Here is a 15528-nt window from a genome sequence, read left to right on the forward strand (position 1 = left end):
GAGTGTAGTGCAACAAAATTTGCAGATGACACAAAGGTTAGTGGGAAAGCGGGTTGTGTAGAGGACACAGAGAGGCTGCAAAGAGATTTAGATAGGTTAAGCGAATGGGCTAAGGTTTGGCAGATGGAATACAATGTCGGAAAATGTGAGGTCATCCACCTTGGGGGGGGAAAAAAAAACAGTAAAAGGGAATATTATTTGAATGGGGAGAAATTACAACATGCTGCGGTGCAGAGGGACCTGGGGGTCCTTGTGCATGAAACTCTTTTTGGAGTTCACCTGCAAAACATAAAACATTAAACGGTGCCAATCCTTGTGCATGAATCCCAAAAAAAGTTAGTTTGCAGGTGCAGCAGGTAATCAGGAAGGCGAATGGAATGTTGGCCTTCATTGCGAGAGGGATGGAGTACAAAAGAAGGGAGGTCCTGCTGCAACTGTATAGGGTATTGGTGAGGCCGCACCTGGAGTACTGCGTGCAGTTTTGGTCACCTTTCTTAAGGAAGGATATACTAGCTTTGGAGGGGGTACAGAGACGATTCACTAGGCTGATTCCGGAGATGAGGGGGGGTTACCTTATGATGATAGATTGAGTAGACTGGGTCTTTACTCGTTGGAGTTCAGAAGGATGAGGGGTGATCTTATAGAAACATTTAAAATCATGAAAGGGATAGACAAGATAGAGGCAGAGAGGTTGTTTCTACTTGTCAGGGAGACTAGAACTAGGGGGCACAGCCTCAAAATAAGGGGGAGCCAATTTAAAACTGAGTTGAGAAGGAATTTCTTCTTTTAGAGGGTTGTGAATCTGTGGAATTCTCTGCCCAAGGAAGCAGTTGAGGCTAGCTCATTGAATGTATTCAAATCACAGATAGATAGATTTTTAACCAAAAAGGGAATTGAGGGTTATGGGGAGCGGGCGGATAAGTGGAGCTGAGTCCACGGCCAGATCAGCCATGATCTTGTTGAATGGCGGAGCAGGCTCGAGGGGCTAGATGGCCTACTCCTGTTCCTAATTCTTATGTTCTTATGTTAGGCTTCTTTATTTAACAGCACTTCCAACAAATGGAATATTGGTTGTAATCAAAACTCACTAATTCCACAGGACTTTGCTTCACTTCCTGTCTATAAAGAAAATACTAAACTAACGACACTGTGTTTCATATTGTTTGTCCACAACCGCTAGCTATTAAAAAAAAAGGACCAGCACTTTGGCCTTCAGCCCACCGCAGCAATATATACACAGCACCTCTTGAAATCAATGGTGTTAGCCTGACTCCAATGTCCACTTTTACTATTGCCCAAACGTAGAATCTACCGGCTTGACTTGGCATTGACCCCACAGAATTCTCATAGATTGAATTGTCGCAGCAGTAATGACTGAACGATTATTAGAAAGTTAAACACTTTTTTAAAATTCAGTGCGCTGGTTTCACAGGTAATTACAGTGAACACTTTTGGTTTGCCGTCATTACCTGCTGCAAATTCTGGACCAACATTTTGCGCTGCAAGTTGCTGGAAGTGGGAAATGGAAGCAGCACGGTACCCTCTACAGTGCATCTGTGTGCATCAACGAGCCGGATTAATTTCAGATGAAATTATCAGTGCAAAGATTGAGAAGGAATTGTAAGTTAGAATGGTGAATTACATGGCAAAGAATTACAGAAAGAGAGGGAAAGAAAGATTGGCTTGAGAAAGAGAAAGAAAGTAAATAATTTTATGTTTTTTAAAAAAAAAACTCGAACAATTAAAACCTGAAGGAATGAGACTTGTGCTGGTTAATTTTCAATGCCAGAGGTTGATTGGCAGCAATTAATAAATATAACATTAAAATGGTGCTCTAATTTGAAATGATTTAACTTTCAGTCGTGCGTTAGTTGTATCTACAGTGCAAGTACAGGAACTTAAGAGATCAATGCATTTGAATGGGGAGCCAGACAGCGAGATGCCATTTTCGCGAAGCTAAAGGTCGAGTGACACATCTCAAAGCAACTTTTCGGTTTCTGCGTTCATCGCCCATCTGGCTTCGCCGGAAGTTGCAGTGGCATTTGTGCATAAGAAAGAGTGAGCACTATTAGCCTCGTCGTTACTTTGGCCCAAAATTTGCTGTCAATGTGTTTATCCTATGTATGCAATACACAAGACAGCAGCTAATAAGCGAGTTACTGTGTATATACATAGGAAAAAATGCTATTCATTGTGATGCTACTTTTCACTGAGTTTTATAGTCGGTCTGAAGTAAAGCAGTTGAGTTACTACAATTTAAGCTGTTGTACAGTCTGGTTATACTTGAATTTCACTGGCATTTGCCTGGAACTTGACTTTACTGTCACAAATTACCTTTGTTGTGAATGCCATCTTTTACAGGCAAGTGGATCAACGCCTAGTACCCATCAGTCACGAACACAACCAGCCTCCTCAAGCAACAGTTCGAACAGCATTAGCCAGTACTTTGAAATGTACGATGTGAAAGAATCTTCCTATCACAGTCATATCTCACGCCTGGACTTGCATATTTGTGACGATGGTATCTCAGTAGAACAAGGTACTGGTAGTGAATGATGTCTGCAACTGACCAAGTTTGTAATTCATTATAATTTGTGCACACCAAAGGTTATTCTGAGGATGCAAGTAAAATGATATAGCTATTTACAGCGATTGAGGTTTGGCAGGGGAGAGCAGGTTTGCATCCAAGAATGCAAAACACTAAAGTAAATCTATAGTGCTTGATACTGTTGTGGAAGTACTATGAAGTGTTGCATTCAGGAGGATGAAGGGTACAGATGAAGGCTGTTCCAGTACAGCTACAACACTGGCATCTACCTGATGATGTGGAAAACTACCCAGGCATGTCTTGTCCACAAAAAGCAGGACAAATCCAATCCAGCCAATTACCGCCCCATCAGCCTACTCTCAATCATCAACAAAGTGATGGAAGGTGTCATTGACAGTGCTATCAAGCGGCACTTATTCACCAATGCTCAGTTTGGGTTCCACCAGGATCACTCCGCTCCAGGCCTCATTACAGCCTTGATCCAAACATGGATAAAAGAGCTGAATTCCACAGATGAGGTGAGAGTGACTGCCCTTGACATCAAGGCAGCATTTGACGGAGTGTGGCATCAAGAAGCCCTAGTAAAATTGAAGTCGATGGGAATCGGGGAAAAGACTCCACTGGCTGGAGTCATACCGAGCACAAAGGAAGATGGTTGTGGTTGTTGGAGGACAATCAACTCAGCCCCAGGACATGGCTGCAGGAGTTCCTCAGGGCGTGTCTTCGGCCCAACCATCTTCAGCTGCTTCATCAATGACCTTTCCTCCATCATAAGGTTAGAAGTGGGGATGTTCGCTGATGATTGCAGTGTTCAGTTCCATTTACAACACCTCATAATGAAGCAGTCCATGTCCGCATGCAGCAAGACCTGGATGACATTCAGGCTTGGGCTGATAAGTGGCAAATAACATTCATGCCACATAAGTGCCAGGCAATAACTAACTGCAATAAACAAGAGTCTAACTACAGCCCCTTAATATTCAACGGCATTACAATCGCCGAACCCCCCACCATCAACATCCTGAGGGTTACCATTGACGAGAAACTTAACTGGACCAGCCACATAAATACTGTGGCTACAAGAGCAGGTCAGAGGCTGGGTACTCTGGCGAGTATCTCACCTCATTCCCCAAAGCCTTTCCACCATCTACAAGACACAAGTCAGGAGTGTGATGGAATACTCTCCCCTTCCCTGGATGAGTGCAGCTCCAACAACATTCAAGAAGCTCGAAACTATCCAGGACAAAGCAGCCCACTTGATTCCCACCCCATCCACCACATTAATCATTCTCTCCCTCCACCACCAACGTACTGTGGCTGCAGTGTGTACCATCTACAAGATACACTCCAGCAACTCGCCAAGGCTTCATCGGCAGCACCTCCCAAACCCGCAACCTCTACCATCTAGAAGAAAAAGGGCAGCAGGCGCATGGGAACCCCATCACCTGCAAGTTCCCTTCCAAGTTGTACACCATCCTGACTTGGAAATATATTGGCCATTCCTTTATCGTCACTGGGTCAAAATCCTGGAACTCCCTTCCTAACAGCACTGTGGTAGTACCTTCACCACAAGGATGACAGCGGTTCAAGAAGGCGGCTCGCCACCACTTTCTCAAGGGCAATTAGGGATGGGCAATAAATGCTGGCCTTGCCAGCGACGACCATATCCCATGAATGAATATTTTTAAATCCCTTATTTTGGCCAAAGATATTTTTCAATTCCTGAGAGCTATGGTTTTCTGCCTCAAAGTGTAGTCCAAGAGGGGAATGAGTGGTTGTAAGCAAATGTATGAGATAAAAAGGAAAAACTGCAAATGCTGGAAATACAAGCTACCTCTCGGATCCCTGCCACAGTTCGATCTGTAACGTGTTGCCTTTATTTTTTTGTGTAGGAGGATCCAAACATCGAGTAGCTGGAGGAGCTATACAGTTAACATTCAGAAATTTGAGTCTGGATTACTACCCCTTCCATTGGGCAAGTGAGTGAGTTCTGTTAGCTCAAAGAACAAGACTAATAATGGAAATGGTTAAATACTTCACAATCTGCCTCTTGAGCTATAAACTTACAATCCAGGAAAAGTAGCAGCAGGAGGAAACCTCAAAAATGGGGAGAAAAATTAAGAAACTTTGAATAAATTAGTGTTGAAGTCTTTGGTTTGTTATTGTTTAAGGTAGGAGGTGGGCCAGCTTTTAGTTTTTGCTGGCTGCATAGCCCCTTGAGCAGGGGGCACGTGTACAACTTATATTAATGTTCCCATTAATTTGAAAATATCCATGGTTGCTGATACTAACGCAACACCTTGTTCTGATGTAGAATATATCCGAGTGAAGCAACCATGCTAAGACCAACCCCATTCCAAGCCCTCAGACCGATAAAATTAGAACTGGACAAATCAGAAAATGAGGAATATTAGCGCGCACACAACCGAATTACCTGGACTTTGAGGACCAGATTGCCAGAGCCAAGTGGCCACGTAGGCTCAGTTTGGCCACTCATGGTTCAAGGAGCTTCAGCATCAAAACCAGCTTCGTTATGGTACTGATTGTAGATGAGGCTTCACGCGCTGGTCAGACTCGTCACTGCAGTTGATGCCGCTCTAAGATGATGTCATCATGGGGATTAGGTTGTGATATGTTGGGAGCTGCCCAAGGGGCTTTCAGACTTTTATTCAGTAATAAGTTACTATTAATTAATGATGCTCTGAATGACTCGTCTTACAGATGATAGCTGCAAACACTGGGTTAGACACTGTGAAGCAATGGAAGCCAGATCACGCTGGGCCCAAGACCTGCTGCAAGAGTTTCAATCCAAAGTGCAAACAATAATACAGCATGAGGACACAACAGTTGTAAAATCTCCAACAATAGAATCTTCCGGCAAAAGAAAAGGTGTGTTTTTGTAGCTGGATTTCTTAAATCGAACTCCCGAAATGGGCTTAGCTAAGTTTTTGGAAGAAAAATGTTATATTCTAAAAATGTGTTATACAAAAGTAAACATTAGTAATGATCTTAAAAATTCCTTTTTCAGGTTTTATAAATCCATACTTTTCAATTTAATAGACACTGGAGGGTTGTGGAGAAATCTGAGGTTTTGCTCTGGTTTTCAAAGCCCAGTTTTAGCCTTATAATCTCTTTCCTGGCATGCATCAATGGCTTACTTGACCACTTTTTTGGGCCTCATGATCCCCTGGAAAAGCACGTTCAAATTTAGTGAAAACAAAACGTGCCCTACACAGTGTAGATGCAAGCTATACTTGGAAAATATAGAAGATAAAAAAATAGAAGATCAGCTATGATCTTATTGAATGGCGGAGCAGGCTCAAGGGGCCGTATGGCCTCCTGCTCCTATTTCTTGTGTTACTTGTGCAAAAGAAATCTACAAAAGAAATGAGTTTAGCAACCTTATTCAGAAACTGGAGGTTTAAAGATTATTTCATGGATGAAAGCCCATATCTTTTAAGCGCTATATGAACATTTTTAATGCGTTAGAACAGCAATTTATATTTATATAGCATCTTTAATGTAGTAAAACGTCTCAGGGCGCTTCTCAGGAGTATTATTTAACACTGAGCCACCTAAGGAGAAATTAGGGCAAATAGCTTGGTCGAAGAGGTAGATTTTGAGGAGCGTCTTAAAAGGAGGTAGAGAGGCGGAGAGCTTTAGGACAGGAATTCCAGAGCTTAGGACCTAGGCACCAGAAGGCACGGCTACCGATGGTTGAGCGATTATAATCCGGGATGCACAAGAGGGCAGAATTAGAGGAGCGCACATATCTCGTGTCGTCTCTGGTTGTTTTGCCAATCAACAATTCTTCCAAAATTCCCTAGATTTTAGAATGGTCCCAGCGGATTGGAAGGAAGCAAATGTAACCCTGCTATTCAAGAAAGGAGGGAAGAGAGAAAACGGGGAACCACGGGCCAGTTATCCTGACTCAGTTGTCGAGAAAGTGATGGAATCCATTATTAAGGAAGTGGGCACTTAGAAAATCATAATTTGATTAGGCAGAGTCAATATGGTTTTATGAAGGGAAAATTGAGTTTGACAAATTAGAGTTTTTTGATGTTACGAGCAGAGTATATAAAGGGGAACCAGTGGATGTAGTGTATTTGGATTTCCAAAAGACATTCGATAAGGTGCCACATAAAAGGTTGCTACGTAAGATAAGGGCTCATGGGGTTGGGGTACTATATTAGCATGGATAGAGGATTGGTTAACAGACAGGAAACAGAGTAGGGCTAAACGGGTCATTTTCAGATTGGCAGGCTGTAACTTAGTGGGGTGCTGCAAGGGTCAGTGCTTGGGCCTCCGCTATTTACAATCTATATGAATGACTTAGATGAAGGGACCGAGTATAATGTATCCAAATTTGTTGACAATACAAAGCTAGGTGGGAAAGTAAGCTATGACACACGAACCTGTAAAGGGATATAGACAGGTTACGTGAGTGGGGAACAAAGTGGCAGATGGAGTATAATGTGAGGTTATTCACTTTGGTAGGAAGAACAGAAAAACAATATTTAAGTGGTGAGAAACTATTAAATGTTGATGTTCAGATAGATTTAGGTGTCCTCGTACAGGAAACAGTTAGCATGCAATTAGGAAGGCAAATTGTCTCCAAGATCCTGCAAATCCCCTGGGAGGACAGACGCACCAACATTAGCATCCTCGACCAGGCCAATATTCCCAGCATCGAAGCACTGACCACACTCAACCAGCTCTGCTGGGCAGGCCACATTGTTCGCATGCCTGACACAAGACTCCCAAAGCAAGCGCCCTACTCTGAACTCCTGCACAGCATGTGAGCTCAAGGTGGGCAGAAGAAACGTTTCAAGGACACCCTCAAAGCCTCCTTGATAAAATGCAACATCCCCACCGACACCTGGGGGTCCCTGGCCAAAGACCGCCTGAAGTGGAGGTAGTGCATCTGGGAGGGCGCTGAGCACCTCGAGTCTCATCGCCGAGAGCATGCAGAAAGCAAGCACAGGCAGCGGAAGGAGCGTGCGGCAAACCAGTCCCACCCACCCTTTCCATCAATGACTGTCTGTCCCACCTGTGACAGAGACTGTAATTCCTGTATTGGACTGTTCAATCACCCAAGAACTCATTTTTAGTGTGGAAGCAAGTCTTCCTCGATTCCGAGCGACTGCCTCTGATGATGAGGAAGGCAAATGGCATGATGCCTTTATTGCAAGAGGTTTGGAGTACAAGAGTAAGGAAGTCTGTGCACAATTTTGGTCTCCTTATCTGAGGAAAGATATACTTGCCTTGGAGGTGGTGTAACAAATGTTCACTAGATTGCTTCGTGGGATAAGAGGATTGTCCTATGAGGAGAGATTGAATAGAATGGGCCTATATTATGTGGAGTTTTGAAGAATGAGAGGTGATCTCATTGAAATAAACAAGATTCTGAGGGAGATTGACAGGGTAGGTGCTGAGAGGTTGTTTACCCTGCTTGGAGAGTCCAGGATAAGGGGAAAGCCATTTAAGACTGAGATGAGGAGGAATTTCGACACAAAGGGTTGTGAATCTTTGGAATTCTCTATCCCAAAGGGCAGTGGATGCTGAGTCTCTGAATATATTCAAGGTTGAGATCGATAGATTTTTGGACTCGAGGAATCAAGGGATATGGAAATCGGGCGGCAAAGTGGAGTTCAGGTCGAAGATCAGCCATGATCTTGTTGAATGGCGGAGCAGGCTCAATGGGCCATATGGCATACTCCTGCTCCTAATTCTGCTTTTATGTTTTTGTCACCTTAAATCTATGCACTCTGGTTCTCAACCCTTCAGCCATTGGAAACAGTTTCTCTTTTTATTTACTCTATCTAAACCCTTTCTGATTTCAAATATGTCGATCAAATCTCCTCTTAATTTTCTCTGCTCTAAGGAGAACAACCCCAGCTTCTCTAGCCTATCCATGTAACTGTAGTCCCTTTTCCCTGGAACCATTCCAGTACATCTCTTCAGTACCCTCTCCAAAGCCTTCACATCCTTCCTAAAGTCTGGTGCCCAGAATTGGACACACTATTCCATCTGGGGCCAAACTAGTGTTTTATATAGGTTTAGTGTAGCTTCCTGGCTTTTGTACTCTATGCCTCTATTTATAAAGCCCAGAATCCCATATGCTTAACTGCTTTGTTAACCTGTCCTGCCACCTTCAAAGATTTGTGCACAAACACCCCCAGGCAGATATAATAGTAAGTACTGCAGGGAATCTAATACGGCCAGGGGGATCTCCTGGACTAGTTTCGATCGCCTGGATGGGTCGGAGAGGAATTTTCCCAGATTTTTTCTCCCTAAATTGGCCTGGGTTTTTATCTGTTTTTTGCCTCTCCCAGGCGATCACATGACTCATAGAAACGTAGAAAATAGGTGCAGGAGTAGGCCATTCGGCCCTTAGAGCTTGCACCACCATTCAATAAGATCATGGCTGATCATTCACCTCAGTACCCCTTTCCTGCTTTCTCTCCATACTCCTTGATCCCTTTAGCCGTAAGGGCCATATCTAACTCCGTCTTGAATATATCTAATGAACTGGCATCAACAACTCTCTGCGGTAGGGAATTCCACAGGTTAACAACTGTCTGAGTGAAGAAGTTTCTCCTCGGTCCTAAATGGCTTGCCCCTTATCCTTAGACTGTGACCCCTGGTTCTGGACTTCCCCAACATCGGGAACATTCTTCCTGCATCTAACCTGTCCGGTCCTGTCAGAATTTTATGTTTCTATGAGATACGCTCTCATTCATCTAAACTCCAGTGAATACAGGCCCAGTCGAACCAGTCTCTCCTCATATGTCAGTCCTGCCATCCTGGGAATCTGGTGAACCTTCGCTGCACTCCCTCAATAGCAAGAACATCCTTCCTCAGATTAGGAGACCAAAACTGAACACACTATTCCAGGTGAGGCCTCACTAAGGCCCTGTACAACTGCAGTAAGACTTCCCTGCTCCTATACTCCAATCCCCCCTAGCTATGAAGGCCAACATGCCATTTGCCGCCTTCACCGCCTGTTGTACCTGCATGCCAACTTTCAATGATTGACGTACCATGACACCCAGGTCTCGTTGCACCTCCCCTTTTCCTAATCTGCCATTCAGATAATCTGCCTTCATGTTTTTGCCAATAAAGTGGATAACCTCACATTTATCCACATTATACTGCATCTGCCATGCATTTGCCCACTCACCTAACCTGTCCAAGTCACCCTGCAGCCTCTTAGCATCCTGCTCACAGCTCACACCGCCACCCAGCTTAGTGTCATCTGCAAACTTGGAGATATTACACTCAATGCCTTCATCTAAATCATTAATGTATATTGTAAATAGCTGGGGTCCCAGCACGGAGCCCTGCGGCACCCTACTAGTCACTGCCTGCCATTCTGAAAAGGACCCGTTTATCCCGACTCTTTGCTTCCTGTCTGTCAACCAGTTCTCTATCCACGTCAATACATTACCCCTAATACCATGTGCTTTGATTTTGCACACCAATCTCTTGTGTGGGACCTTGTCAAAAGCCTTTTGAAAGTCCAAATACACCACATCCACTGGTTCTCCCTTGTCCACTCTACTAGTTACATCCTCAAAAAAAATTCTAGAAGATTTGTCAAGCATGATTTCCCTTTCATAAATCTATGCTGACTTGGACCAATCCTGTCACTGCTTTCCAAATGCGCTGCTGTGTCATCTTTAATAATGGATTCCAACATTTTCCCATACTGATGTCAAACTAACCAATCTATAATTCACAGTTTTCTCTCTCTTTTTAAAAAGTGGTGTTACATTCGCTACCCTCCTGTCCATCGGAACTGATTCAGAGTCGATAGATTGTTGGAAAATGATCACCAATGCATCCACTATTTCTAGGGCCACTTAAGTACTCTGGGATGCAGACTATCAGGCCCTAGGGATTTATCGGCCTTCAATACCATCAATTTCCCTTACACAATTTCCTGACTAATAAGGATTTCCTTCAGTTCCTCCTCCTTGCTAGACCCTCGGTCCCCTAGTATTTCTGGAAGGTTATTTGTGTCTTCCTTCGTGAAGACAGAACCAAAGTATTTGTTCAATTGGTCTGCCATTTCTTTGTTCCCCATTATAAATTCACCTGAATCTGACTGCATTAGTCTTCATTAATCTTTTTCTCTTCACATATTTATAGAAGCTTTTGCAGTCAGTTTTTATGTTCCCAGCAAGCTTCCTCTCGTACTCTATTTTCCCCCTCCTAATTAAACCCTTTGTCCTCCTCTGCCAGTTGGGGTGGAGTGTAGAATGTTTCAGTCAGTGGTGTCGCAGTTGTGTGAGGCGGACTGGTTGGGCTGGGTGCTCGTTGCCTTTCCGTCATTGTTCATAGGTTTATATGTAACCTTCAGGGCTGTTGACCAAGGGCCGAAATGCCCGCCTCCTACGCTGTAAATGTCTATCTTTCTATGTCTCTGTTCTTGCACTCCCTTTAAAATTGTACTATTTAGCTTGTATTCTGTTTATCCATTCTTCCTACCAAAATGCATCACCTCATGCTGATGTATTTGTTTATTTTCTATGACTAGGAGTTTGTGATACATACCACACTGTATTCTTTCCATAATAAGATTCTAAAGTAATGTAACTTTGCAGTGGTTATCAAAATGCACATCCAAGCAAACAATTATACCCTTGCTCTGAATCTTTCTAATACTAATTTTTTTTCCTCCCTGGATTTTGAGCTTATCACTTGCCCTCCTCCCTGTAGCCTGTAAGAGAGAACGTTATTGAACACAGGCAACCTAAAGGCTGCAAATAATGCTGGCCCTTGACCAGTCAATAGGATTATCAGTAGAGTGAGTGTGAACCTGGTGCTACAATTGTTTCATAGTCTGTAGCATCTGTTAGCTGTTCTCAGCGTTCAGAAGTTGAAGTTGATATTTCATGACTATTTAAATTGCTACATCTATGGGGGGATGTAGACTTCTAAAATCCATATCTAAGATGCATTTCCTGTTGATTGCTACAACTGTAAAATGAGTCCACAGTTCCATTTCCTTCAACTGTACCCAGCTTTGTGCTCGTCACTAAATGGGAAATGTGGAAAAAAACATCATTCATCTTTACTTTGATGAAGAGTATAAATTCAGCTAATGAATACTTCGGAATAATTTATATTTAAAACTGATCAAAGTATGTCTTTCACTATTGCATATTGAATGCAAGATTGGCAACTGAACAATGTAGCTGCACAAATGGAGGGAATTTGCATTACAAACTAGATTTCGAATAGTTATATTTTCATCATTAAAGTTGTGGATGAAGCTGAAAAGTGCATTAGAAATACTCTTAACATTTTGTAACATTATTTTTTTGCAAGTAGTGGTTGTTATGTAAGTAACCACAGCAACCATTCTGTGCCAGCAACATCCAGCAAATAAGATAACTGTTCAAGTCTATTTTTAACTGAGGTTGGTTGAAGAAGCAATTTAACTACAACAGAGTGAATTCCCTGCTCTTCTGTGAATAGTGTCTTGAGCATCCATGTGAAGCTCTGGAACAGGCAAGCAAGACGACAATTTAATAGCTCTGCTGATTGCGGCCACCTCTGGTGTCGCACTCCTTCGGGTGTTCACTGGAGTCAGTTTAGATGATGTACTCAAGCCCGAGTGTGGGGCTTGAACCACTAACCTTCTGACCGAAAGGCAAAAGTTGTACCAACTTGTGTACCATGGAAGAGTATGCAGTACATTAAAATTGCATTACATGATGGAATTTCAACTGGATGGCAAATTGCAAGCATTCTTGTAAAATGACAGAGTAGTTGTGAAATTGCCGAGTCCTGGACTTCGTCTTTGTAATTTAAACTCTCAGTTCTTCTGTTTTGCCAGTTCGTGTTTGGGTTACTGGATTTACCATGGTGTTCCTTTTTATGCAAAAACACTTGGAGAATTTGCACTGAGTAACAGTTACAAGTCAGAACTTCCTGTGTTCTAATGGCCCTTCCAGAAATTGCTAGCTAATTCTGTATTTTAACTTTTCCATACAAGGAAGAGAATTACAGGCTATACCACTGTAGGTGAACTGATGTTTCTGGTATTCTAGTATTTGGGTTTCGGTGCAGGTGCTAACAGGTCTTGTGTGTTTTATAAATGTGAAATCTGAGATGTGGCAAGAATCTTGTGTGGTGCTGCTAGGTCCTGATGTTACAGACTGACAAACCAGGCGTTGTTCTCAAAAGCTGCTGAAGATTGATTCTGGCAGTCTTATTCTGTCAACTGGTCTACAAGACTCTGGACTGAGTTCATGACACGAGGTTGTGTTTTTTTTTTCAATAACTCATTTATACACAGCCAGCTCCTAATTCAAAGACACATAATTCAAATTCTCTTTCTAATTTTTTTTAGCATTAAATTTCTACTTTCCTGTTATTTAGATTGCTTAATTCGAAAGACTGACGAATTAAAAATTTTTTAAGCACAAGAAAACTTCACATTATCTGGAGTAGATTGTTGTGCCTTTCATGTTCGCATGACCTCCCAACACATTTCACAATGAATCACAGTTCTATCGGAGAATGTGGCAGCCAATGAATGCGCAACATTGTCCCAGAAACAGTAAATTACATAAATGATGAGTTAGTGTTTGAGTGGTGACCCTAAGATCTTTTCCGTCCAATTGAATAGGCAGACGGAGCCCCAGTTTAATGCCTCATGAAAGTCAGCACCTTCAACAATGCAGCACTCCCTTAATACTGCACTTGATGTCAGTCTACAGTATCTAATCCAGAGAAGATGTGTCTTCAATGTTCATGAGAGCTGCTGACTGACAATTGGGCTGAAGATATTCTGTAAATCTTCTGTCAATTCATATAGATCTCCTCTTCAGTGTGTAACTGATTTGAGCTTGTGTTATTACCAATGAAGGAGCTGAACTTTTTTTGTAACTGAACAAAGCTTAATAACTTTTGTAGGGAAAAGGTGAATAAACATCATTATCTGTCTTTGAGTATTGTTATTGATTTTGTTGTCCATGCTGTCCAGTTCTATTTATGCCTGCAGTGATGTGATTGCTCTTTTTCCAGATAGGACAGTCACCACTTTGAGGGTGGTAGCAATGAAACACCCAGGGTTTGCATTCTCAGAAGAAGTCACTTATCCATGTCGGCCCCAGAGGCCATGTGTTAAGAGGCTAGAGAAATATGGGTTATTGGTTTGACTTTGTGCTGGAACACTAACCATGAGATTGGAACTGTCACGGTTTTGCTGTGAAATCAAATTGGCAACCAAACAAATATTTATAATTCAGATGTTGCAGCAGCTTCTTGCTTGCTGTGGTTTTCAAACTTTGGCACACTTAACTTGAAGGTTGTCATAGCTCATAATCTATCTCAACATGATACAATGAGCGTCACTTGTCTCATCCCCAGACCCATTAACCAGAATGGTTCCCATTCATTGTGAGAACAGGAGCTGTTTCCTTTAAACCCATACTCTAAGTGGGTGCACAGTGGAAGAAAGGTAGCAGGTTTTTGACCAGCCTAATCATAAATCACCAATGAGGAAACAGTCTGGGTTGGGCAGGGAATGCAGAGCGGCAAAGGGATCAATGAGCAGCAGATTTTAAACAAAACATTGCTGGTTGTAGGCTTGGGATTTCGAGCTAGAGCTAAAATGCAAGTGGTCAGCTTTTGCAGTTATAAGTTTCCTATAAGAAAGACAGACTTGGATTTATATAGTGTCTTTCGCGACCATCGGATGTCTCAAAGCGCTTTACAGCCAATTAAGTACTTTTGGAATGTAAGTCACTGCTATAATGTAGGAAACGCGGCAGCCAATTTGTGCACATGCAAGCTCCTACAAACAGTAATGTGATAATGACCAGATGATCTGTTATGTTGTTTGCAGGATAAATATTGGCCAGGACACTGGGGATAACTCCCCTGCTCTTCTTCAAAATAGTGCCATGGGATCTTTTACATCCACTTGAGAGAGCAGATGAGGCCTCGGTTTAACATCTCATCCGAAAGACTGCACCTCCGACAATGCAGCGCTCCCTCAGCTTTGCGCTGGAGTGTCAGCCTAGATATTTTTTTGTGCTCGAGTCCCTGGAGTGGAACTTGAACCCACAACCTTCTGACTCAGGCGAGAGTGTTACCCACTGAACCACAGCTGACCACTATAAAGAAAAGGGACCAGGCACGTGGATTATTATTTTTTTCTCCACTTCATTCTCCCAGATTGTGTTATGAGAAACTTTTGAAGACATGGTTTTAATTTCTGGATTACTGCATGTAGTATCCAACCTACTGAACAGAGTTGTATATTTTTAAGGAACTCTTTTATAACAAAGGTCTCCTTTGGGAGAATCTTCCCTTTGTTTTTCAGATTCAATTATCTCCTTTAGTACTTTGATTCGTATTGATTAAAGAGAGTTCTTCCATCTCCACCTCTGAGTTATATAAGGAGAAAAACTAGATGGTTGCCTATATTAAGGATTTAATGGGGTCAAGAGATGCAATAGGGAGTACTGTATTGGCTCGCGGTCAATGCTACAAGCATTGATGGTTACCCAGCGTGGGGAAAGGTGTAATATCTTGTATTGCATTTTAATCCACCTTTGTCAGTTGGAATAACCGAGTCTGATTGTTCTGTTTTGATCCCCCCAGCAGGCATCCAAGTGCCAGGATTCCTCTTGTGCAGGTTAAAAAAAAAGGTTATAAAAGGTTGGCTGAGTGGTATAGAGTTAATCTTGATTTGTCCAAGCTCCTCACTGCTATCCAGCAAATCTTTCTGGAAATACATGAGTAGATGTTAAGTGAGAACTGGCTATGGCTTGGCTGAATTACTGTCTGCATTTGAACAGCTTGCTGGCACTCGTATATGAATGTATAACTATTAACCACTTTTATAAGGTTCCAGGGGACTGTGGAATTGAACCTAGCAAGGAGTCATTACGTAAGAAATAGGAACAGGAGCAGGCCATTCAACCCTGCTCTGCCATTCAGTAAGATCATGGCTGATC

The 15528-nt window shown here is 42.5% G+C and overlaps 1 protein-coding gene across 4 annotated transcripts in view; it reads left to right on the forward strand.

The window, feature by feature from the left end:
* LOC139227816 (bridge-like lipid transfer protein family member 3A) overlaps window positions 1–15528 on the forward strand; it is a 181259-nt gene that overhangs the window by 101504 nt on the left and 64227 nt on the right. For all 4 annotated transcript variants that reach the window (XM_070858884.1, XM_070858882.1, XM_070858883.1 and 1 more), the window contains exons 8-10: window positions 2362–2539; window positions 4441–4527; window positions 5270–5437. In XM_070858884.1, coding sequence (XP_070714985.1) covers window positions 2362–2539; window positions 4441–4527; window positions 5270–5437 — 433 coding nt within the window. The remainder of the gene's footprint in view (window positions 1–2361; window positions 2540–4440; window positions 4528–5269; window positions 5438–15528) is intronic.

Source organism: Pristiophorus japonicus, chromosome 17 (assembly GCF_044704955.1).
Source record: "Pristiophorus japonicus isolate sPriJap1 chromosome 17, sPriJap1.hap1, whole genome shotgun sequence".
Lineage (NCBI taxonomy): Eukaryota > Metazoa > Chordata > Chondrichthyes > Pristiophoridae > Pristiophorus > Pristiophorus japonicus.